At 33.7% G+C, this 26,131-nt stretch overlaps 4 protein-coding genes across 10 annotated transcripts in view; 3 read left to right on the top strand and 1 right to left on the bottom strand.

Annotated features, from left to right (window-relative positions):
* Positions 1 to 4,130, top strand: part of arhgap45a (Rho GTPase activating protein 45a) — a 39,882-nt gene extending 35,752 nt beyond the window's left edge. For both annotated transcript variants that reach the window (XM_048164499.1, XM_048164500.1), the window contains exons 21-23: positions 1,110 to 1,326; positions 1,472 to 1,523; positions 2,981 to 4,130. In XM_048164499.1, coding sequence (XP_048020456.1) covers positions 1,110 to 1,326; positions 1,472 to 1,523; positions 2,981 to 3,246 — 535 coding nt within the window. In that variant the 3' untranslated portion in view covers positions 3,247 to 4,130. The remainder of the gene's footprint in view (positions 1 to 1,109; positions 1,327 to 1,471; positions 1,524 to 2,980) is intronic.
* Positions 4,131 to 4,965: 835 nt separating this feature from the next.
* Positions 4,966 to 8,919, bottom strand: polr2ea (RNA polymerase II, I and III subunit E, a). 4 transcript variants are annotated; one of them, XM_048163982.1, is made up of 7 exons: positions 8,767 to 8,919; positions 7,836 to 7,902; positions 7,537 to 7,652; positions 7,366 to 7,446; positions 5,633 to 5,691; positions 5,327 to 5,405; positions 4,966 to 5,205 (listed from the first exon to the last, which is right to left on the bottom strand). In XM_048163982.1, the coding sequence occupies exons 1-7, from the start codon at positions 8,821 to 8,823 to the stop codon at positions 5,140 to 5,142; spliced, it is 525 nt and encodes a 174-aa protein (XP_048019939.1). In that variant the 5' UTR covers positions 8,824 to 8,919; the 3' UTR covers positions 4,966 to 5,139. The 4 variants fall into 4 exon arrangements, with proteins under 4 accessions (XP_048019939.1, XP_048019936.1, XP_048019937.1 ...); XM_048163979.1 differs by having other exon boundaries at positions 7,728 to 7,902; XM_048163980.1 differs by having other exon boundaries at positions 4,966 to 5,226; positions 7,728 to 7,902.
* A 160-nt stretch (positions 8,920 to 9,079) lies between these two features.
* Positions 9,080 to 16,226, top strand: gpx4b (glutathione peroxidase 4b). The gene is made up of 7 exons (XM_048163984.1): positions 9,080 to 9,229; positions 11,554 to 11,648; positions 12,014 to 12,158; positions 15,172 to 15,323; positions 15,414 to 15,438; positions 15,523 to 15,582; positions 15,782 to 16,226. The coding sequence occupies exons 1-7, from the start codon at positions 9,164 to 9,166 to the stop codon at positions 15,812 to 15,814; spliced, it is 576 nt and encodes a 191-aa protein (XP_048019941.1). The 5' UTR covers positions 9,080 to 9,163; the 3' UTR covers positions 15,815 to 16,226.
* Positions 16,227 to 18,306: 2,080 nt separating this feature from the next.
* Positions 18,307 to 26,131, top strand: part of pip5k1cb (phosphatidylinositol-4-phosphate 5-kinase, type I, gamma b) — a 59,807-nt gene continuing 51,982 nt past the window's right edge. The window contains exon 1 of one of the 3 annotated variants that reach the window (XM_048163827.1): positions 18,307 to 18,591. In XM_048163827.1, coding sequence (XP_048019784.1) covers positions 18,495 to 18,591 — 97 coding nt within the window. In that variant the 5' untranslated portion in view covers positions 18,307 to 18,494. The remainder of the gene's footprint in view (positions 18,592 to 26,131) is intronic. The other 2 variants (XM_048163829.1, XM_048163830.1) reach the window with 2 other exon arrangements.

Here is a 26,131-nt window from a genome sequence, read left to right on the forward strand (position 1 = left end):
ATAACAATTAATTAATTTAATAATTCAATAATAAAAAATATAAACATTTTTATTAATTACTAATTAATATTTTATAATATTTTTTTAAAAATGTATTATTTTGATAATTTAAGTCTAATAATTTAATAATTTAATAGTTTAGGTGAAATATTGGACGTCAATTCCATTTTAAAGTATGTATAATTCTTAAAATTAAAGGTATAATATTTAAAAAGTCTAAATATTGATACTTTGCTCTGAACTGTACAAAAACTATGATAAAATATTTTTTTAATGTATCAAAATATATTGGTTATCATAATTATAGTAAGACTGGAACTTTACTAAATCTTAGGGGGATACTTTATTTAATAATAACAATTAATTAATTTAATAATTCAATAATAAAAAATATAAACATTTTTATTAATTACTAATTAATATTTTATAATATTTTTTTAAAAATGTATTATTTTGATGATTTAAGTTTTAATATATTAATAATTTAAGTCTAATAATTTAATAGTTTAGGTTAAAGGTATAATATTTAAAAAGTCTAAATATTGATACTTTGCTCTGAACTGTACAAAAACTATGATAAAATGTATCAAAATATATTGGTTATCATAATTATAGAAAGGCTGGAACTTTACTAAATCTTAGGGGGATACATTTTTATTAATTACTAATTAATATTTTATAATATTTAAAAAAAAATGTAGTATTTTGATTATTTAAGTTTTAATATATTAATAATTTAAGTCTAATAATTTAATAATTTAGGTGAAACGTTTAATATTTTAATAATAAAAAATAAATAAATCTGTAATAATTTAAGTCAGGTGTTCAGAAGACAAAAAACAAGGCATGTAAAATAATTTGGTAGTTGACAAATAACATGAAACTATTATTTTTTTAGCATTTTCATATATGAGAGCATGTATTTTAGGTCCTGTAACTGGTCTCCATTTTAAGTTGCATTAAACTGCATGAATATAAAAACAAAAAAACTTTTTTTAAAATAGTCACTGCTTGAAATATCAAGTACGCAAACTGCCGTTTTATAGATTTGTCATAAGTGTGCTGGGAATATAAATCATCACAGGATAATGTCTTGTTTTCTCTCTCAGAGTGTCAGAGTTGGAGCAAGATAATAAAATGAGCGCCAGCAATTTAGGCATCGTCTTCGGCCCGACCCTGATGAGACCCAAACCCACCGGAGCCACGGTGTCGCTCTCTTCTCTGGTGGATTACCCTCATCAGGCTCGCATCGTAGAGGCTATGATCGTCTTCCAGCAGAACATCTTCATCTCCTCTTCCTCAGTCAGCTCTCCAGCTCAGAGCCAGGTCTGCACACAGTCACTGCTAACATGTGGATATCTGATGTGATGTACTGTAGTAGTGCACGGGGTTATACGGGAGTGTCAGTGATTGAGGATTGATGTGGTTCAGTCACAGCACACTTCTGATGCTCATCTTCTCCTCCATACAGGACTGTGAGGCTGGAGCTCAGGAAGAGCCAAACAGAGCCGATCTGGAATGTGGTGAGAGAAATATATATGAGAAATAATAAATATTAAATAATTAAAAAAAAAAAAATAATATATGAATATAATAAAATATGTTTCATTCTTTGGTTTGCAAATATTAGAAATATTATAATTAAAATTAATAAATATTTATATAAAAATGAATTTAATATATTTATCTTTATTATTTTAAATATTAATATTATAAAATGTGGATTGGGTTTTTTGAATGAAGAGGATCTGGACTGTGGTATATATAATATATATATTACAAATTGAATTTAAGATTTTTATTTTTAATATTTTATATATGAATGTTATAAAATAATATTTTGTATCCATAGGCTTGTGAATTAAAAATTAATATTAGGATTAGAGTTAGGAATATTATTTCTATTAATATTATTTATATATTATTATTTATTACAAATTGAAGTTAAGATTTTTATTTTTAATATTTTATATATGAATGTTATAAAATAATATTTTGTATCCATAGGCTTGTGAATTAAAAATTAATATTAGGATTAGAATTATGAATATTTATATAGCATATAAAGAAATATTAGAATGTTTATTTTACATATTGTTTTAAATATTTTTAATATTTTACATATAAATGTTATAAAATATTTTGTATCCATAGGTTTATGAATTAAAAATTAATATTAGGATTAGAATTAGGAATATTATTTAAATTGGATATAAAGAAATATAAGAAATTTGATTTTACATATTGTATTTAATATTTTTATTTTTATATTTTTTAATATATTTATCTTTATTATTTTAAATATTAATATTATAAAATGTGGATTGGGTTTTTTGAATGAAGAGGATCTGGACTGTGGTATATATAATATATATATTACAAATTGAATTTAAGATTTTTATTTTTAATATTTTATATATGAATGTTATAAATTAATATTTTGTATCCATAGGCTTGTGAATTAAAAATTAATATTAGGATTAGAGTTAGGAATATTATTTATATATTATTATTTATTACAAATTGAAGTTAAAAATGAATATTAGGATTAGAATTATAAATATTTATGGAGCATATAAAGAAATATTCGAATTTTTATTTTACATATTGTTTTAAATATTTTTAATATTTTACATATAAATGTTATAAAATATTTTGTATCCATAGGTTTATGAATTAAAAATGAATATTAGGATTAGAATTAGGAATATTATTTATATGGCATATAAAGAAATATAAGAAATTTGATTTTACATATTGTATTTAATATTTTTATTATATATTTTTATTTATAATATATATTTGTATCCACTGGGTTGTGAATTAAGAAATAATATTAGGATTAGAATTTGAAATTTAATGCCTTTTTATTCTTTTTAATGGCAGTTCAAATCGCAATATTTGTTAAAAAATCCTAAAAAAAATGTATAAATTGTGCCGTCTTTCTGTTGAACAAGTGTCATGTTTTGTCTGTCTTCAGGTCATTCGGTGGACTCCTCTGGCTCTCAGGAGCGTTCGCTGGACTCAGACTCTGACGTGGAGGATCCGGGCAGAGGAAGCAGACAGCACCCTCCTCTGGTGAGTCAGGAGAGTGAGACCAGCACAGAGGACGACCAGATGAGTCCCAGAGCGAGTCTGGACCTGAGCGGACTCGTTTCAGAGACCATCCCAGAGCAGACCACCGGTACAGACCCGCAGTCAGATGACGCAGAGGAAACCAACTCCGAGCAGGTCTCAGATCAGTAAGACGAGGGAGGCATTAGTCAGGCCAAAATATTAGAAATGTGTTCTTTCTGTATGCATATGTCAATTCCCAAAAGTCAGAATAGCAACATTTATTTACATTTACATTTACGGTTTTGACTGACAGGCAAACGAATATGACCTCTCAGTGACCTCTAACCTTTTTTTTAGAACGGAGATCAGTGTAGTTTCAAATATTGGCTGATATGAACTGGATGTTTATATAATATCAGTCTCTTTATTCAGTATAACAGATCATCTGTGCACTAGTCTGCATAAACCACAATAATTACTGTCCTTCAAAAACAAACATGAACATCATTATTATTTAATACATTTTCAAGGCGAGTCAGTGTGTAGATATTAAAAGTGCTTTGCATAAAGTCTCAATATATGTATTGAAAGGATATATAGGAACTTTTAACATTTTGATATTTATTATAGTTTCTTCTATGCACTGGAAATTTTCTTTTGTTTATTGACAAAAGAGCATCAAATGATGTTACGGTTAAATGAACTAACAGTGGTGCTGCTGGTCAGTGCCGGATTCTCGTCTCTTCCAAACATTTGCTTCATTTGTAATAGTGTGTGTATTTCAGAAATGATGGTAGGATGGTTGTTCCCGCAGGACTGTACAGTGAGATCTGGGACTGTAGCTTCATCTGAACCATGTTAACAAAAGCTCCACTTGACTTGATTGATGACATGTTGACTTCATTCACATCCGTTTTGTACATTCTGAAACTGTATATATTCAAGGAGACATTTATGACCAATGAGACAATCGTTTCTATTATATTTGCAGTTAATAATTTACTTTGTAAACTTTTTGCCATTTATGTAAAATGTTCACAAAACCCTAATAAAACCATTCAATGAAACAAAAATAGATTTATTTTTTTGTTGTTTTGCAAAATCCAAGATTGAAGTTTTAGGAAAATTTAATTCATAATTGTTGCCGTCCATCACAAGAATCCCATTATAAAACAAAAGAACATGAGAATTAACAAATATTTATAAAAAAAAAAAAAACTTTATCTTTATTATTTTAAATATTAATATTATAAAATGTTGCTTGGGTTTTTGGATCTGGAATGTGGTTTATATATATTTTATATATATATATATATATATATATATATATATATATTGTCCTCTTATTTTGTTCAAATTATTCACATTTTCACAGATTCTCCAAGTAGTTCACATACTTTTTCATGTGTGTATATATATATACACCATGATAAAAACCACTCATGAAACAAAAATTGATTTATTTTGCATTCATGCATTTTTTTATTGTTTTGCAAAAACAAAGAAAATCCAAGATTGAAATTTTAGGAAAATGTAATTCATAATTGTTGCCGTACATCACAAGAATCCCATTATAAAACAAAAGAACATGATAATTAATAAATTAAAAAAATAAATAAAAAATCTTTATGATTTTAAATATTAATATTATAAAATGTTGCTTGGGTTTTTGAATTAAGAGGATCTGGAATGTGGTTTATATATATATATATACATATATATTGTCCTCTTATTTTGTTAAAATTATTCACATTTTCACAGATTCTCCAAGTAGTTCACATACTTTTTCATGTGTGTATATATATATTTCTACTATGAATAATTTAGTATTAATTTAATAATTTAGTAATTCTTTAGTATTTTTGCCATTAATGCGTTAAAATATTCATAACACCATGATAAAAACCATTCATGGAACAAAAATTGATTTATTTTGTTGTTTTGCAAAAACAAACATAATCCAAAATTCAAGTTTTAGGGAAATTAAATTCATAATTGTTGCCGTCCATCACAAGAAACCCATTATAAAACAAAAGAACATGAGACGCAATGAAAAATCAAAGCTTGATGACACTCTGGTCTTCACTGTACGAGTCTGTATGTGATGTAGCGTCCAGCCGTCTCACTGGGCCGGATGATCTTCACCACCTGTTAGACGGAGAGACACGCCTACAATACTTCAAACTATATGATACTCTCTTTCCATGATAGGAAATGTGCTCCAGACTTCAACTTACACAAAAGTGTTCAGATAACATGATTTTCTCACCTGCCCTCGTTTCAGCCCAAAATATCGTGCCACGGGATCTCCAGACTGAATTCTGGGTAACTGGCTCTCCTTGAGTTTACTGACGACAGTCAAGAAAATCTGTTAACAGGTGACGTCACAGAGGAGCCAAATGTGAAGTGTGTGTTGAAATACATTCTCATGTCTCGGTTTAACGTGGTCAGCAGTGAGTGAGTTTGGAGCAGGAACCAGTGGCAAGAGGGAGTGTGTGTGGAAACATGTGACAACGGTCATTTTGGTAATCAGTTTGACACTTTAAAAGTGTCAACACACTTCAGATTTGGATACTATCTGGCCAGCAGCTCTGTCACTTCCTCTTTTGTCATAACGATGTGTTCAGGGACCAACTGCAAGAGATCATAGGAATCAATTCAAGATTTCCTGATTTTTAGAATGAATAATTAAACATTTTAAATTATATTTACTTGAACATTTATTAGAATTTAGTAGTTTTTGTTCATTTATCAGATTAGCAGATGTTAAATGTTCGTCATCACAGTTCAAATCGCAATTCGTTAATATAAGAAATCTCAATGATTTTTTAATTATTTTTATATTTGTAATATTTATATTACTAATGTTCTTAAGTACTATACGCTTTAATTAACATTTTAAATATTCATATAAAATACTTTTATTAATGTAAGAAATCTCAATGATTTTTTTAAATAAATGATCATTTTTATTTTCATAATATTTATATTATTAATGTTCTTAAATACTATATGCTGTAATTAATATTTTAAATATTCATATAAAATACGCAATTTTTGCGCAATTTAATAAAACAAATCTCAATGATTATTTAATACATTATCATTTTTATATACATAATACAATTTATATTACTAATGTTATAAATACTATACTTTTAATATTTTAAATATTCATATTAAAATATCTTTTGTGCAATATTGTTAATATATCGAATCTCAATATGATTTTTTAATAAATTATTTTATATCCATAATAATATAATTAAAGTTCTTAAATATTATACACTAATATTTTACATATTCATATTATAAAATATTGTGTGCAATATTTGTTAATATAACAAATCTCAATATTTGTAATTTTTTATATAATATTTATATTATTAATGTTCTTAAATAATATACGCTTTAACATTTTAAATATTCATATAAAATACTTTTATTAATGTAAGAAATCTCAATTTGTTTTAATAAATGATCTTTTTTATATTCATAATATTTAGATTATTAATGTTCTTAAATACTATATGCTGTAATTAACATTTTAAATATTCATATAAAATACTTTTTATGCAATTTAATATAACAAATCTCAATGATTATTTAATAATAATAGTAAAATTTATATTATTAATGTTGTAAATACTATACATTTAATATTTTAAATATTCATTAAAATATCTTTTGTGCAACATTTGTTAATATAACAAATCTCAATATGATTTTTTAATAAATAATTTCTATATTAAAGTTCTTAAATATTATACACTAATTAATATTTTAAATATTCATGTTATAAAATATTTTGTGCAATATTTGTGCAATCTCAATATGAATTTAATAAGTAATTTCTATATTCATAATATATTATTAATGTTCTTAAATAATATATGCTTTAATTAATATTTTAAATATTTAGATTTTAGATTTTTTGTGCAATATTTAATATAACAAATCTTGATATGATTTCTTAATAAATAATACTTTATATATTCATAATATTTATATTATTAATGTTCTTAAATACAATACCCTTTAATATTTTAAATAAATATTCATATAAAAATATTTTTTGCGCTTTGGTTAAAATTATAACCCAATAATATTTTTAGACAGAATTAGAATTTAGCATTTTTTGTTCTTCTAATAGCAGATATTCATCATATCACAGTTTAAATCACAATATTTATTAAAAATGATCTCAATGTGAATATACAATTCAGATAATATAATAGGGTTAGACAGAGAATGTTTATTATGCTTCTCTTTTCCCGTGTTTTGCGTGTGACAGTGGAAGCGCCTCACCTCATGCTCTGTGATGTTTATTAGCAGCTCTTGCTGTAGAAACTGTTCCAGGATGTATTTTGGTGCCATGTCAACTAAAGACTGCAAAACAAACATCATCAGGTCATCTGCTTGCTTGGCATCTGATCAGCTGTTTTTAAGGCTCCAGGTGAGACACAGTCTGTATCGTACCTGTTTAGCAGATGGCGTCATGCCCGTCTGGACTACGATGATGGCCCGAGTGATGTTTTCTTCCTGCATCCGCTGGCAATACATCTTAATGGTCTTGATGCCCACTTTAGGCTCCTCTGCATGGATGCAAAACACTCCTTACGCACATTTGAAACGTTCAAAGTCACATGGACTCGTGCATCAGATCTCACCTGGAAAGAAAACAAACATCTGGTCGGTGGGGTCGTCGTTGTGGGCGACCAGCACGGTGAGATCCGTCCGTCTGGGTCGCCCCTCACTAGGCCGGTCACCGAACTGACCTTTAAATTCATCCAAGGTCTGGTCCAGCTCATCCTGGGTCACCAGAAACCCTCGATCATGGCAGAGCTACAGCAGAAGACAACGTTAATGTGAGGTTTGCTTGTTTTCTGCTATATTTATTAATGCAGCTTATGCTTCCTAAAACTGTCTTTCAGTCAGTCAAATAGCAAATAGTGGAGCATCTACTGGTAAAAGTGATCATGTTTTACTTTTAAAACTGCATTTTCCAAAAGATGGGCAAAAATCTTACACTAAACCGTGTCAAATTATCCATGTTATCCCCATGAATGAAAGTTAGAAATGTGGGTCTTTTATAAAGTGAATTTTACATAAAAAGCTGTTTTTGTATAAAAACCTATTTAAAAAAATATTTTTTAATTTATTTATATAAATTTTAAAAATATGATAAATCCTCCAAAAACTGCACAAATGTGGAGTAAAAATGTTAATAAACAGAGTAAAATTTTGTACAATTTTGTCATTTTGTTGGCTGGGGTCTCTGGAGACCCCAAAGACCCTGAGTGTACTTCCCAAACGAAGACCGCACAAGGGTTAAATGCACCTATTTAAAATCCCACTTTATACTGTGAAAAATTAATGTAATATATTGTTGAATATTATTAAGACGATATTTTGAAGAATTTGGGTAACCAAACAGTTGATGAGCCCCATTGACTTCCATAATATGGGGAAGAAAAAAATACAATGGAAGTCAATGGGGACCAACAACTGTTTGGTTACACACATTCATCAGAATATCTTCCTCTGTGTTCAGCAGAACCAATAAATTAATACAGATTCGGAACAACATGAGAATGAGTAAATGATGACAGAGTTTTCATTTTTTGGCTGAACTATCCCTTTAAGATCACGTGTTTAATGTTATCAACCAGCAAACGGGCTATAAATGGAGAACAGCTACATTCACACCTGCATTATGGTCTTGCGGATTTTCCATAATCGATAAGTCTCCTCCTCATCGTCCATTAGCGCGTTTTATTGATCATAAACTCCTAAAACCCTCTGCTTTCAAACCACGCGCGCTTCGTTTCATCAGTCACGTGCTCACAGAGGAGGCGACGCACATGACTAGCTATTACATTAATGTTTTTAATATATTTTTAATACATGTATGTTTTGTATTTGTTCCATTGCATTTCCAACGGAAATAAAAAATAATAATATGTAAAATAATAATAAAATAAAAATAATACGTATTAATCATATGATTATACGTTAGTTGCATAAGCGCCGTCTCTGATTGGCTGAAGTTGACAGAAGAGGCGTGTCTCTCCAGCATTTGGGCGGAGTTTAGTGCCGCAGCGCTATGTGGTTGATTCAGAGAGCGCTGTTGATCGGGGCGCTGGGCAGCAAGAGCTTCACTAGAGCCATGGTAAGACATCATACAAGCCTTTTAAATGCTCTTTAACTCTGTTTAAGGCGCTTTCGTGTTTCTGACAGCTAGTTTATGATGTTGTTGTAAGTAGGTCAAAGTCCGGTGTGTTTATATGTGAGCACCTGCGTGTCTCCGGTAATTCATTCCGGTGGAGGAACATTAGCTCGTTAGCTTTAATGATGTAATCATGTCTCTGTGGGATTATTTATGATTTAAAATGAAAGTATATGTGTTTTGTTAGTGTATTTTGTTTCGAAACGACTCGTAAAAGTCCAGTTTGTTGGTAAACAGAGGTTTTAGGCCTGGTGTGGGTTTAATGTTGCTGACTTTTGAATTAAATCACGTGGAGAAGATGAATCAGTTCTGCTATTTGGTGATAATGTTAATCATTTATATTTTTTAATCATACATATATATATATATATATATATATATATATATATATATATATATATATATATACAGTCCCTGCAGATATAATGAACATGTAATATAAATATATATATTATCAAGAGTATTCATTTATATTTATTATTATTATTATTATTATTATTATTATTAAGCCTTGAAATGCATCAAACATATATAAATGTCACATATAAAGAGCTAGTGTTTGTTTTATGGTAGGGTGTAGGAGGTGCATTCATTTAATCTGTCAAATTTAATATCTTACTATAAGTATAAAATCATTCCAAAAAAATGTTATATGCTTTTTAAAATAAACTGTCATAAAATGTCTTCTTAGGCTCATTTGCACTGTTTGCCACTCCCAAATCTGTAGTAAAATCAAAGTTGTTGTGCCTACAGATATAATCAAAGTATGACCCGTTCAATCACATACTGAAAATGACGTGACGAGCAATTTTTTTGTCCAAAGGCCGTAATAATAATAAAAGAACCAAGATATGACATCCAAACTATGTAAGGTAGTACAACTAGATCTCTTTTATTGAATCCAAAAGGTTTTAATTATATTTTGCTACATATAAAGGTATTTTAAAGATTTTAAAGTGTCACAAGGTCATTCGGTTTAACCGTCCAAAGGCCAATACAGCCATTTCATTTGTGATTAAAATATCTTAAAATGTAATAAATGTCTATATTTTTTATTCTTGCATGATTTTATAACATCATATATCAACATAGTGCAAACTGGTATTAAAATTATGTGTAGAAGTCGTTGCTTTGTTATGAGAAAGAATGTTCGGAAAAATGAATTTCACTGATGTCATTTGGAGTAACCAATATAAAGCGACCATTTTAGATCAAGTCATGTGGTCAGTATCATGTGACATCATTCAGACACCTGCAAAGGACCACATGGTCATGAAGCAAAGTAAACTAACTTTCTCTTAACTATTTGAAAAATTAATGTTTTCACTTGATCATACGCATGTCCCGAAAAACATCATTCGGTGCAACTGCTATAAAACATGGAAAATGTTGTAATATTTTAAAAACTTGCGCTAAATATAAAATGTTTGATTGCCCTTTTGCTTGCTAGATATCAGCATGTTAGCATTGTTTGAAAATATCATCATTCGGTAAAATGAAATTTTGGTGAAACCAAATGACTTTTTTTGGTGACACATTTTCTTGTAAAAAAAAAAATGTCAAAAGTGTTGAATTGATTATAAAAACCACATCATCTCGTTGTTAACATTTAATAAAACTTCAAAATTAATTATATCTCCATTATGTTTTTTTACACTTTTAAAAACCTTAAATATCATGTGATTGTGTCATATTTGAAGCTTAAAAGCTTCGTACTAATAAATAAACCCACACAGCATGAACTTAATATGGATCTATATTTTTGTATAATTGTTAATCTCAAACACATAAAATGTATTTGGACTGCCATATAGAGGCATATATAGTCTGAACTCTCAGATAGGATTACTCTCAAATCTGTTTAGCTTGACTAGTTCCACCTGCGAGATGTTTACGTGTTTCCCGTAAGTGCAACGAATCCCCTGTGACGCTGTGTTTGCTGTACACAGTCCCACTGATGGAAAATCTGCTTTGTGTAGGAGCTCTAGATAATGTCATGATGTAATTTTAATGCCAAACATTTTATTAAAACCCCAGTAAATGAATATATAGTTTCTTGTTATGCATAACTTGAGTTACATCACACACAACACTTTCAGGGCAAAGATGACTTGACATTTCACAAGCCAAGCTATTGCATTAGGAAGTTGCATCACTGATTTATAGCACATGATTGTGCATCATTGTTCTTGTGGTCAGTATCTGATGGCATTCATCTAGACACTCGCCACGCCTCGTGACCTTTAACCTCTCTCTGTTTATTGCAGTGTGCCCAAGCCAATGACTGGCAGTCGGCCAAGTCCATATACGATTTCTCAGCCAAAGACATAGATGGAAATGAAGTGTCTCTGGACAAATACAGGTGAACAGAATTGATTTGATATGCTAAATCGCTCATATATTTTATAGGGGTAGTGATTTGAACAAAGCCCTAATGCAAAGTATTAAACTTACATGTAATGCAATTCATCATCTGGATGCAGTCGAGAGGGAATGAATGTGGTGCATGTCAAAACAGCCAAATAAAAAATCCTATAATTGCCAGAGCAAATGTCAGTCCACCCACACATCCTCGCATCATGATGGAGAGTTTTGCACTGCTTTTGCATCCGTTGCAGCTGTCCTCTTAATGCACATTCATCATTGTGCATCCAGTTATTTTTAGTCTTAGTCCAAGTGTAATCTTGCTCTAGGAAACTGGGTCATAGTGTGTTTATCTGTTGTCAGGGGTTACGTGTGCATCATCACTAACGTAGCCTCCAAGTGAGGGAAGACTCCTGTAAACTACACTCAGTTTGCGGCAATGCACGCCACGTACGCTGAGAAAGGTTTACGCATCCTGGGCTTCCCCTGCAACCAGTTCGGAAAGCAGGTATGTACAGGAATGCAAATACCAGTGTGCACTGCATTATATATGGTGTTTGCATGCTATGTAAATAAATAGTATGCTGAACAGTATGCAAGAATATACATTTGAAATAGCAACATGCACTATGTATGTTGCATGTTTAATCCAGTTGTTTGTTTTTTTTTAAAACAAAGTATGGAAGCTTGTTTCTGCCATGAAATAAAACATAAAAAAACGTCATTGCGACTTTTTAATCTCGCAATTCTGACTTTATATCTCGCAATACTGACTATATCACGCAATTCTGACTTTATATCATGCAATTCTTACTTTATATCTCGCAATACTGACTTTATATCACGTAATTCTGACTATATCACGCAATTCTGACTATATCATGCAATTCTGACTTTATATCACGTAATTCTGACTATATCACGTAATTCTGACTATATCACGCAATTCTGACTATATCACGCAATTCTGACTATATCACGCAATTCTGACTATATCATGCAATTCTGACTTTATATCTCGCAATACTGACTATATCACGCAATTCTGACTTTATATCTCGCAATACTGACTATATCACGTAATTCTGACTATATCACGTAATTCTGACTATATCACGTAATTCTGACTATATCACGCAATTCTGACTATATCACGCAATTCTGACTATATCATGCAATTCTGACTTTATATCTCGCAATACTGACTATATCACGCAATTCTGACTTTATATCTCGCAATACTGACTATATCACGTAATTCTGACTATATCACGTAATTCTGACTATATCACGTAATTCTGACTATATCACGCAATTCTGACTATATCACGCAATTCTGACTATATCATGCAATTCTGACTTTATATCTCGCAATACTGACTATATCACGCAATTCTGACTTTATATCTCGCAATACTGACTATATCACGTAATTCTGACTATATCACGTAATTCTGACTATATCACGTAATTCTGACTATATCACGCAATTCTGACTATATCACGCAATTCTGACTATATCACGTAATTCTGACTTTATATCTCGCAATACTGACTATATCACGCAATTCTGACTTTATATCTCGCAATACTGACTATATCACGTAATTCTGACTATATCACGTAATTCTGACTATATCACGTAATTCTGACTATCACGCAATTCTGACTATATCACGCAATTCTGACTATATCATGCAATTCTGACTTTATATCTCGTAATACTGACTATATCACGCAATTCTGACTTTATATCTCGCAATACTGACTATATCACGTAATTCTGACTATATCACGTAATTCTGACTATATCACGCAATTCTGACTATATCACGCAATTCTGACTATATCATGCAATTCTGACTTTATATCTCGCAATACTGACTATATCATGCAATTCTGACTTTATATCTCGCAATACTGACTATATCACGCAATTCTGACTATATCACGCAATTCTGACTATATCACGCAATTCTGACTTTATATCTCGCAATACTGACTATATCACGTAATTCTGACTATATCACGTAATACTGACTATATCACGCAATTCTGACTATATCATGCAATTCTGACTTTATATCTCGCAATACTGACTATATCACGTAATTCTGACTATATCACGCAATTCTGACTTTATATCTCGCAATTCTGACTATATCTCGCAATTCTGACTTTATATCATGCAATTCTGACTTTATACCTCGCAATTCTGACTATATCATGCAATTCTGACTTTGTCATGCAATTCTGACTTTGTCATGCAATTCTGACTTTATATCTCGCAATTCTGACTTTATGTCATGCAATTCTGACTTTGTCATGCAATTCTGACTTTATATCTCGCAATTCTGACTTTATATCTCGCAATTCTGACTTTATATCTCGCAATTCTGACTATATATCGCAATTCTGACTATCACGCAATTCAGACTTTATATCTTGAAATTCTGACTTTTACGCAATTCAGACTTTATAAGTTGCAACTGAGTTTGAATCTTGCATTTGTGAGTTAGTCGCAATTAATTACCTTTTTTATTTCTTGGCGGAAACAAGATTCCATAAGAAAGGGTAAGTATTGAAATCGTTAACATTATATCCGGTTTGTTTGTCACAATGGAAATGATTGAATCAGGCATGTTGCATTATGGGATACAGTGTTATGCAATGCTGCAAAAATAGTAACTGTAGACTTTGGTGTGGGATTATATTGTGAATTACAACCAATTCAGTCCCAAACAGTTGTTCTTTGACGATTAAATGTGAGTTAACTGACTGTAGGACTGTTCACTGTCATCACTGTAAGTAGGTCACGTGAGTGAAGCTGTAAGTGGATTATATTTTGTTGTGGGGTGAGATTTAATCTTACAACAACAGATGCAAAATGCTTTGAATTGCTTTATAAATCCTTCATCTGAAGTCACATACAGATCTCTATGATCAATATGTGCCTGTAGTTAAACTATCATCTGCTCCATCACAATCAGCTGTGCTGAAAATAAAGTGGACATCTGGGGTTTTTTTCCCCAACAAAAAGTAGGTTAAAGGATTAGTTAATTAATTTCCTGATAATTTACTCACTCTCATATTATCCAAGATGTTTATGTCTTTCTTTCTTCGAATGAAAAGAAAAGAAATGAAGGTTTTTGAGGAAAACATTCCAGGATTTTTCTCCATATATAGTGGACTTCACTGGGGTTCAACGGGTTGAAGGTCCAAATGTCAGTTTCAGTGCAGCTTCAAAGAGCTCTACATGATCCCAGACGAGGAATAAGAGTCTTATCTAGAGAAACCATCGCTCATTTTTTTTTAAAAATTAAACAATTATATACTTTTTAACCACAAATGCTCGTCTTGCACTGCTCTGAGATGCGCCACGCATTACGTAATCATGTTGGAAAGCAGTCATATAGTCTTCTGTTCTGTGTTTTGTTGTGTCAGGCTGCTTTTGACACAGATAAAAGTTCTCTGTTGTGTAATCCAGTCTAAGCATTCAGACTGTTTCTCTGTTTTCATAGGAGCCTGGAACCGAGGCGGAGATCAAGGAGTTTGCCAAAGGCTACAACGCAGAGTTCGACCTCTTCAGTAAGATCGAGGTGAACGGCGACGGAGCCCATCCTCTCTGGAAATGGATGAAAGACCAGCCCAAAGGCAAGGGCACTTTGGGAAAGTGAGTTTGTTTGGTTTCTCTACTCAACATTTTTCACTCGTTCTCTAATGCATTGATCGTTTGACAAAAATGCTGTTTTCGTTTCCACAGCAACATCAAATGGAATTTCACTAAGGTAACGGTATTGCATATTAATGGATGATATTATTCTTTAATTCGCTGCAATATTGTGAACTCAAAACTGATGTTTTTATCATAGTTCCTCATTGACAAAGAGGGTCAGGTTGTGAAGAGGTACGGACCGATGGACGATCCCAGCGTAAGTCAACAATACTGTTTTTTCCAATTTAATGAAATTTAAAAATGAGAAATGAATCATCATTTACTCTCCTTCATGCATAAGGATCATTAAGTAACTCCAGTACCCTTAATGTCAGATTCGAAGAGTTTCACTTAAGAACATTTAATTGAATTTGATTAAATAAAAATAACCTCCGATGTTTTATTTGTCCCATCAGGTTATTGAAAAGGATCTCCCCAAGTACCTGTAGCCATTTGGATCAAATCCGATCTCCGTCCATGTGTCTCGTAGGCGCTCATCTCCTCTCTGGCCGATGACTGGACGTTGGCAGGGTGTCGCCCAGATCTGTGACGGCCGTTCCTCAAGCCTGTGTTCAGGTGGGAATGGCCTGATGTCCTCCGGCGTGCAAATTCTCTGGGAACAACCCTCCGATGTCCGGAAGCGTCACCAGAGAGGAGATCAATGCCAGTCCTGCATACACTGAAGATCAAACTCATGTACCTAAAGAACATTTTCTAATGAGCAGTGATGATAATTAAACAGTAGTGTCAGAACTTCCTGTGTGGCCAGTTCTTTTACAATGTATGTGTTTGTTTTCTTCACAATATTGGAAAAAACTGACATTGCAATAAATTAAACATAATTAATCTGTGTTAAAGCTATTTATCTCTGTGTTTTGTTGATTTGATTAACATTCGTGACACAAAGCAGCAGGAATATTAGGCTGCTGTCACTTTAAGACCGAATGTGCCGATGCAAAATTTTGTTAGACATCCGGTTCTTTCTCAGTTGTTTATCTTCACTAATAAGCCATAAGCAACTGTGTTTATGAGGATGCAGTACATTTTAACAATTTTTTTTTTTTGTGTATGTACGCAGAGAAAACGCGCACTCAGAATTGAGCGCTCTTTCGCGCCATCTTGCGCTCAAATGGTTTAAAATCATTTGAATGTTTAAACTGACTGATCTAAAACACATGCAAATGATAAACAGTCATTGTATGATGGTCAAACTTTGAATCACATGGGTTTTGAACCGTGGTGTCTGGTCCGTATGGATACTAAACATCACACATCCTGCCATGTGACTATTGTGGATGCACATCTCGATATCGATGCTAAAACGATTTATTTAGAGATTTATCATATGCAGATTAAAGGGTTAGTTCACCCAAAAATGAAAATTCTGTCATTTATTACTCACCCTCATGCCGTTCCACACCCGTAAGACCTTCATTCATCTTCAGAACGCAAATTAAGATATTTTAGTTGAAATCCGATGGCTCAGTGAGGCCTGCATAGGGAGCAATGACATTTCCTCTCTCAAGATCCATTAATGTACTAAAAACATATTTAAATCAGTTCATGTGAGTACAGTGGTTCAGTATTAATATTATAAAGCCACGAGAATATTTTTGGTCCGCCAAAAAACAAAATAACGACTTATATAGTGATGGCCGATTTCAAAACACTGCTTCAGGAAGATTCGGAGCGTTATGAATCAGCGTATCGAATCATGATTCGGATCGCGCGTCAAACCGCCAAACTGCTGAGATCACGTGACTTTGGCGCTCCGAACCGCTGATTGGATTGTCTTAGAATAATGGCACAGTTTAACTAATCCACTGTTTAAAAAGTCTATGTAATTCCAATAGAAATCCTGTGCTGATTCCTGTAAGTAAAACTCAGTTACTTCAGGACAGTGTCTGAAATTAACCCTCTTTTATTAGGGGCAATATTTCCTCATGTTTTATCTTTACGACAGCATTTTTTCCTCTAACCAGATAAAAGCACAGGGGTCCATCTATGTCAAATGTTTCAAATAACCCAGTGATTCTCAAACACATTTGACCTGAAATATTTACTTGAAATCCAACTGAGATTTTATTAATATTTTAATAATTTTAACACATTCACATGTTCAACAGTCTCTAATGTTGGTCAATAGTCAAGATGACTTGCAGGTAAACTAATAAAATATTTAATCTATTTTTAGTTTTTATTTTAAAATTATTTATTTTATATTATTAACCCTTTGCAGTTCCTTCACAAACCCTTGAATTAACTCAAAATTGAGTAGAATTTTTATTTTGGTTAATTGTCAGATCATATGCAAAAAAAGTTGTAATAAATGCCCAAAACAGAGCACAATGAATTATTTTACAATTAAAAGCATGTAGTTATTTATGACTGGTGTCCAAGACGAGATAAGAGAGAAATTCACTATTTTTCTCCCTGCATTTTAATATATTTCAGTGGCATTTTGACCTTGAGTCCTTCATGTGAATTGTGCTTGTTATTCATGTCCTGATAGTCAGTTGTAATAAATAACTTGATTAGCAGGTGATAAAGAGAAGTTTGTTGTTTCTCAGGTGTTTTGCAATTTCAATATCATGCAGTAGAGGGCGGTGTTCACTCACTCATTTGTTTTAATCCATTAGCTTTTTCTCAATTTCTAATTTAAATGAAAATTAAAAATTTCCTTAAAATATTATTATAATTATGATTAAATTAAATTGTTTTAATGCATCTTATATGCATTCCATTTAAAAAATTTTTTTTTTTTTTTAATTAATGTCAGAACAACAATTACAAAACAGAAAAAAAGTGCCAGGGTTAAAGATACAAAATTATAAAACACAATATCTATTCATTCCATGTATTGCTTACGCACTTTCCTCCATGTCTGACGTCGTTTTGAAAGGCGATACTAGAAAAAAACGTCGCAGCAGAGCCCGCTGACGTCATCGCTGGCGTAGCAGCAGCAGCAGCGGCGCTCGAGCGAATCGGACTCACATGAGCGCGAGCGTGTGATCGAGCGCTGTGCGGCAGCTGCCAGGAGCGCGCTCAGACCCGCACAAACACCGCGCACCCAGATCATGACGCCCGCTCCGTTTTTTTCTCATTGCATTCGTTTTACCGTTTGATCTGATGGAGGGAGCTGCTGCGGCCGGAGGATGTTCCGCGCTGCCGGAGGACGCGGACGCGGTGGTCGGCGCGGGATGCGGGATGGATGCTGCAGATCTCGGTATGCGGAGGATCTTTTACATTCATGCTTGCATTTCACATATGGGTCGCGTTAATGCATGCAAGTTGCGTTTCCATAAAATATACAATTTAAATGATTGCATATATGAATATATTCATTTTGGAATACCTGACAGTATCATATGAATATAATAATCAAACAGTGCAATGATATTCTTTATACCATCCAATGCAATCACTGAACCACTGTTCTTTATTGCAAGTGGCATATGGGTTTGATTATTAATTTTCAGTTTATTTCCATATAAATTGCACTTCTGTAATAATAAACCATGGAACTACATGGTATATAAATATGGCAATCAGTACCCTAATTTATTAAAAATACCATGGTATTACCATCACTGAACTGCTACAGTATATTTTTTAGAGACACAAGTGTTTATATATATATTAAATATTTTATAGAATACAAGAAATGTCTGTGCACAGATCATGTTTGTATTCCTGCAGTCGGAGTGTGTGTGTGTGTGTGTGTGTGTTTTATCTGCATGTTTTGTGTGTTAATGTCACGTTGTGTTGTCGTGTGCGTGTCCTTCAAACGAAAACACAAAGTCAATCTGAATAATAATTGTCAGTGTTTCCTCCATCCCAACATGCCTTGTGTTGACAGCTGTTCCTGTGGAATATCCAGTTGAGAATACACTAGGACAGGGGGTCTCCTTCAGGTCCTGTGCACTTGATTTTGGGCTCTGCTCTGTGCTCGGCTGTTAATCCATGTGTTTATCCACGGTTTTCCACACTCAGCATTCCTGTTCATCACGGTTCCCTTTGACTGTCTGTTGGGTTAGTGTTGACACGACGGGTTTGATATCTTCTGTTGAAGCTCAAATAGAGTTAGATAATGAGATTAATGGAGCTCTCAGTTATGTTTCATTCAAATATTGTCCCAGATATTTCTTTGGAGAAATGAAAATCGAATAGAGCTGGAGAGCAGCTCAGATCAGCATTGGCTTCTCATTGCAGGCTATCTTGGCAAATCTGAGACATTGTTGATATTTCTTCTGAGGAGACACACGTGAGGACTTTCTCACGAGAAACTTCAGACCTCGTTTCTGTCTCTGGGAATTAATTGAGATATAGAAAAATAGATCTCATTTATGATTGATTTTTCTCTCCTGCAATCGAAAGATCTCAATATGAACTCAAACATTTCTCATCGGATTTTTTCCCCAGACCAAATGATCTGGGCTTTCAGGAGAAACATCTTGAAGTTCATACTGAAACTAGATTTGTAGTTTAAAATAGAAACGGCCGAGAAGCAGGAGACTTTCAGGTTTGTTTGTTTACAGTAAAGAGAGATGAAATATGTGATCTCATGCATCACACACACTCTTTTGCATGTTTCCACGTGTTTTGTGTGTAACTGCTGCAGGTGTTTTGGAGTAACGTTAGATCGTACGGCCTGATTCATCCAGCTCAACCAGAGCTCACAGTGTCATACGGACTGAAGGTTTGTTATGATTATGAATCGCCCACGTTAAACCTGCTCTCAGATCAGTTCAGCTTATCTTGAAAAATAAATCAGGCCTCGCATCGTTCTGTTGGAGATCGGAGTCAGACATATACGTAGAAGCATATCAGGGAATCACAGGAAGGAAACAGGCGTTTTGGGATGCATTAGTTGGTCCCTCATGCTGTATGTGTTCTTGCTCTTGTTCTTAATAGTTGCCTGGTTAAATGTTGCACTGGATGTTGTTAGTAATATATTACTGGTTTTCTGGTGAACAAATTGAACAAAATTGTCTTACAATATAAGAAAGACATTTCCCAGACATTTGCATTTTTGAATATTGCAATGAATTACATTTTCTTGTTCTTAGTAAAAGTTGATGTAAAAGTCTGCTATTATAAATAGACTCTTGTGGCATCTTTGATTCCACGAAGAACCTTTAACATCCTTTTCATTCCACAAAAAGTTCTTTATAGTGGAGAAAACATTCTTTAGATTTTAGAATTCTTTAGAATAAAGTGCTTTTAAAGGATTAAAACTGCCTTCCATATTCAACTTGGGAAGAAAGCGTAACTTACGTCGTGCCGGTTAAGCTTTTTTATAAGTTGAATACAGAAGGTATAGGGCGTAGTGTAAGCGTTTTGAACTGCGAGAGGCATTACACTTTTTTCGTAACTTGAATATGGAAGGCGGTCTGGTGGAAGCTAGATATTTTACTTTATAACTTGTTAAAGCTGCAGTCTGTAACTTTTTTTGGTTAAAAATGATCCAAAATCAATTTCTGAGCAAGTACATAACCAGCCAGTGTTCAAAACTATCTCCTTACCTTAGCTCGATTCACAACGGTAAGTTTGTAATAATGTTTTATAATAAATCGATACTGGTGGATTTCCGCGGGAAATTCGAGCATGCAGCCGTTCGTCTTTGCATCATTACGTCACATCTGTAAACAGAAAGAAAGGAGTCCCGGCTAGACTATGCATATAGGATGCAGCTGTTAGTGGATCATTTATATCCTGTTCTCACAGCAGCTTTAATAATTAAACTTATCATTTTGATGGTGCATTGCAATCCAGAAAGATCCAAATGACAATCGTCAGTGACAACTGGAGATTCAGCCGTGGTATACACACTAAATACACACACATAGTCACGCAATGCTGATGTTGTTAACATTAACAATTTGAGAACAAAGTATAACAATAATAATAATTTGCACGGTTTAATGCGAAGTGATCGTTAGATTTAATCATCATTGGGAGCGCGATTTATTATAATGCTTTTTCCCTCAAGTTGGTCAGAACATAAGTGGCTGATTTGTTACTTATTTGTTCAGATGACATTTTCCGGAGAAAATTCCTATTTTGGTCATACTTGAAGACTACAATCTGTGATTCTGAAGTACAGTATTCACACCGGTGCGGTGACTGACAGCAAACATTAGATTCATCCACGCTGAGGAGCCGTGCCGATGCACAACGCTGTAAAGATAATAATTCCGTACATAACTGCAATTGCAGGTTTCAAACAGAGATGGCGACTAAGAGGCAAATCTTAAGGACATCAGCTTTAAATATGGAAATTTTTCTTACATAAACGCATCGCTTCACTTCAGAAGGCCTCTATTAATATAGTTAATTGTCTTTAACTTGATTACTATCATCATCCATCAAAACTTTACTAGCGAGACATTGGTTTGCTCTATCCTTCCGAGAGATGTAGTTTGCGTATTGCGTATACGTTTTGAGCCGCCGTTCAGTCTGTATGAGAAACGTCTTGGGCTGCTCTGAAACAATCACAGAATAGGAGAGAGATCATGCTTTGAAGCCAAATACACTATTCTCTCCGCCATCTCTTGTGATATCGGCCGGGTTTTCTCTGCATTAGGGCTGTTTTTGACTGATTGTTTGAATGCATTTGCTCACTGGATCCTTGGACAGAAAACTTTCCTGGAGTTTACGGTTTAAAATGATCTGATCGAAAACAGAGGAGCAGAAACATAACGACCTCCCTTGTCCAAAAACCTGCTTCTTTTCAGTTTTTAAAGTATTGCTTCCGCTATTAATGTATTGACTGTCATAGAGGAACCATTTTTTGATTCCACAAAGAATCTTTCAGTAAACAGTTCTTAAAAGAGCTATTTTATAATCCAAAGAACCTTTTTCCACTATAAAGAACCTTTAATGCAATGGAAAGATTCCATGGATGTTAAAGGTTCTTCATGGAACCAAAGATGCCAGTAAAGAACCTGTATTTTGAAGAGCGTATGCATGATTATTTGATTTGTAGCAACTTATTATTTGCATTCAGCATTGGTTTTTGCCTTCAGAACATAATTCTTTGGTCGTGACCCACCAGTTGAGACGCACCCATCTAAAGGAAGAGGACGGAAACACATGACTTGTTGTGTGCAGTTTGTTTGCTGAATAGAGGCTCACGCTGTTGTTGAGACTCAATAGGTAACCTGAACTATCTGTGTCAGTCTCCCAGTGCTGAGCGTGCAAGTCTCTCTCAAACAGACATGCTCGTACCTGAACTACAGATTTGCATGTAAACACATATACATGCCGCAAGGCCCGTCCAGATCCGCTCGACACAATTATGAAATGTAGTCTTTTGTGGTTCAGTATTCACTAGTCCGTGTCGCAATTTGTTTAAGTGTACAGCTTTACTTTTGATTTATTCATCCAAAAATTTGCCAAATTCCATGGCATTCCGTATTATACAGTAAATTCCATTTTTATTACTGGATTCAAAGATTACGTCCATGTTTTCCACATCATGGAAATCATAAAACCCTAGTTCTCAAACTTCTAGTTTTTATAAGTTGCATTTCTCTTATTAACCAATAAATTCATAAGACTTTTCCAGTCGTTCATGATTTACTTAGGTAAAGGATAAGGATTAAGAAAATATATATATTTTTTTAAATTGTAAAAATGATTACCCGATAAAATATTTTAGAGCTTCGCTAAAAATAGACCAAATACCAAAATACTAGAAAAATGTCTATTCGTTACAGAAGTGCTTATGGAGCTTTAAAATTGTTATTAATTTTCATGACTTTTCTGTGTCTATAAGTCACACTTCATATAGGCTTCATATGTCCCAGTTTTCTGACTGTGGGAATTCTGGTTCATCTCAGAAACTGTGTTGATTTTTAGTTGTCTTAGCTTATTTTAATGCTTATTTTAAATCTTGAGTATACTTTGGAAGTTTACCGAGGTTTTCTAGTGATTCCAAACCACTGATCTAATGTGTTTTGTGTGTTATATTGTTCTTTAACAGCCTTTGTAAGTCATTTTAAGTTTCTCCATTGACAAGAAAGGATTGCATATAAAATTCCTATCATAATTTGGACTGAATATGAATCAGTCTGTTCAAACCTACTAAACCAAGTCCTAATAGGAAAAACTGCCCCTGTAGGACATCAGAAGGAATTTAAAGTAAATTTGAAAACATCTATTGCTCCCATAGCAGGACGTTATTCCAATGCAACACAAGTTCTGATAAGATCAAATATCCGAGAGAAATCGAGGAATCTAAGTAGATTAGAGCAAAAGTCCTGTCGGAATTTTGGTTCATCCAGTAGGATCTCATTAGGATCCTTTCAAATTATGATGAATTATGATTGATTCCAACAGAAATCCTGTACACATTCATACCAGTGTTGCCAAGTCTGTGTTTTTCCCGCGGAATTTGGCTACATTAAAGGTGACCTAGAATCAAAAATTGAATTTACCTCGGCATAGTTAAATAACAAGAGTTCAGTACATGGAAAAGACATACATTGAGTTTCAAACTCCATTGTTTCCTCCTCCTTATGTAAATCTCATTTGTTTAAAAGACCTCCGAAGAACAGGTGAATCTCAACATAACACCGACTGTTACGTAACAGTCGGGATCATTAATATGTACGCCCCCAATATTTGCATATGCCAGCCCATGTTCAAGGCATTAGACAAGGGCAGAACGTCTGGATCTGTGCACAGCTGAATCATCAGACTAGGTAAGCAAGCAAGAACAACAGCGAAAATGGCAGATGGAGCAATAATAACTGACATAATCCATGATATCATGATATTTTTAGTGATATTTGTAAATTGTCTCTCTAAATGTTTCATTAGCATGTTGCTAATGTACTGTTAAATGTGGTTAAAGTTACCATCGTTTATTACTGTATTCACGGAGACAAGAGAGCCGTCGCTATTTTCATTTTTAAACACTTGCAGTCTGTATAATTCATAAACACAACTTCATTCTTTATAAATCTCTCCAACAGTGTGTAATGTTAGCTTTAGCCACGGAGCACTAATCAAACTCATTCAGAATCAAATGTAAACATCCAAATAAATACTATACTCACATGATCCGAAGCATGCATGCAGTATGCATGACGAACATCTTGTAAAGATCCATTTGAGGGTTATATTAGCTGTGTGAACTTTGTTTATGCAATGTATTAGAGTCGAGAGCTCAGGGGGCGGGGAGCGCGCGATTTAAAGGGGCCGCAGCCTGAATCGGTGCATAGTTAATGATGCCCCAAAATAGGCAGTTAAAAAAATGAATTAAAAAAAATTCCCCCCCGAGAACGCGATTTTTACCGGGGGACCCCCCTGAAACACGATTGGGCTGGTTTTGTTGTGAAAACCTGGCAACCCTGATTCATCCATTCATTCACTCAGAATAAAGTTGCATTGCTTCAAGATTGATGTTTCAGAGCTCAGTATCCACATTATTCTTATAGTAAGATTGTGTCGAGGCTTCCAGTCTCATCTGCTTCCATTTATTGCAGACTTTGGTATTTCGGTGAATCTCTTTTCAGATGGCTCCAGTGAATTCTTCGGAGAAAGAACTGGCCGGTGGAGTTTGCAATGTTCATGTCGTTAAATATTTAAAAGATACAAGACTTTTGTTTCAGACACTTAATAGTAAGTAAATGAGATGTCATTGAGCACAGCTGTATTAAACCTTTAAGATGTGGGCCTGGTTTCACAGACAGGGCTTAGATTAAGCCAGGATCAGGCCTTAGTTCAATTAGGGCATTTAAGTAGCTTTAATAAATGCGTCCTAGAAATACAGCATCACTGGTGTGCATCTTGAGACAAAACAATGGCACTGACATATTTTAAGATATGCCACTGCAAGTTGCTTTCAGTTAAAACAGCTCAAACATGCCGTTTAGTCTGAGACTAAGATTAAGCCTTGTCTGTGAAACCAGGGGATGGAGTTCACTTGAACTACATCACTTTGATTTTTCCTACAGTGTCCTGCGAAGCTCCCTTTGGAAAGAAAGTCAGATGTGTGAATTTGGTTACTGTAGACTGTTCGGGTTAGTAGAATAAGTTGACATGTAGTTGCAAAGATACTTAGTCTAAAGTGGACCATCGAAATAAAGTGTTGCCATCAGTTTTTTTCAGTGATGATTAATTAAGTCTTCATCATGTTCAGGTCACGTGAATCGTTCCAGCACGTCTTGGATTGTGTAAGATCAGAACATGAGCCGCATGTTCCATGTTGACTTTGTGTCCGCAGCGACCGGCTCATGTGTCAGTGGAGTGTTACAGCAGCACACATGACTCCACAAACACATGAGCAGACAGAGACTAATGCACGATCACTTAAAAAGAAAAGATTGTGAGTGATGTTTACCCAGGTTTACTGCAGTCTTCAGTGTCACATGATCAGGTGAAGTGAATAACACTGATCATCTCTTCATCACGGCACCTGTTAGTGGGTGGATATATTAGGCAGCAAGTGAACATTTTGTCCTCAAAGCTGTGATAGAAGCAGGAAAAATGGTCAAGCGTAAGGATTTGAGCGAGTTTGGGCCAAATTGTGATGGCTAGACGACTGGATCAGAGCATCTCCAAAACTGCAGCTCTTGTGGGGTGTTCCCAGTCTGCAGTGGTCAGTATCTATCAAAAGTGCTCCAAGGAAGGAACAGTGGTGAACCGGCGACAGGGTCATGGGCGGTCGAGACTCATTAAAGGCTGACCCGTGTGGTCCGATCGAAAAGTCGAGCTGCTGCAGCTCAAATTGCTCGAGAAGTTAATGCTGGTTCTGA

The sequence above is a fragment of the Megalobrama amblycephala genome, linkage group LG17 (assembly GCF_018812025.1).
Source record: "Megalobrama amblycephala isolate DHTTF-2021 linkage group LG17, ASM1881202v1, whole genome shotgun sequence".
NCBI lineage: Eukaryota > Metazoa > Chordata > Actinopteri > Cypriniformes > Xenocyprididae > Megalobrama > Megalobrama amblycephala.

Excerpts from the sequence above, each read along its gene's own strand:
- polr2ea (XM_048163979.1), bottom strand. The coding sequence starts at position 8,823 with ATGGACGATGAGGAGGAGACTTATCGATTATGGAAAATCCGCAAGACC. Across the intron at positions 7,447-7,536 it reads TGACGCCATCTGCTAAACAG|TCTTTAGTTGACATGGCACC; the intron begins GTACGATACAGA and ends TTTGTTTTGCAG. Across the intron at positions 5,206-5,326 it reads TTGGGCTGAAACGAGGGCAG|GTGGTGAAGATCATCCGGCC; the intron begins GTGAGAAAATCA and ends TCCGTCTAACAG.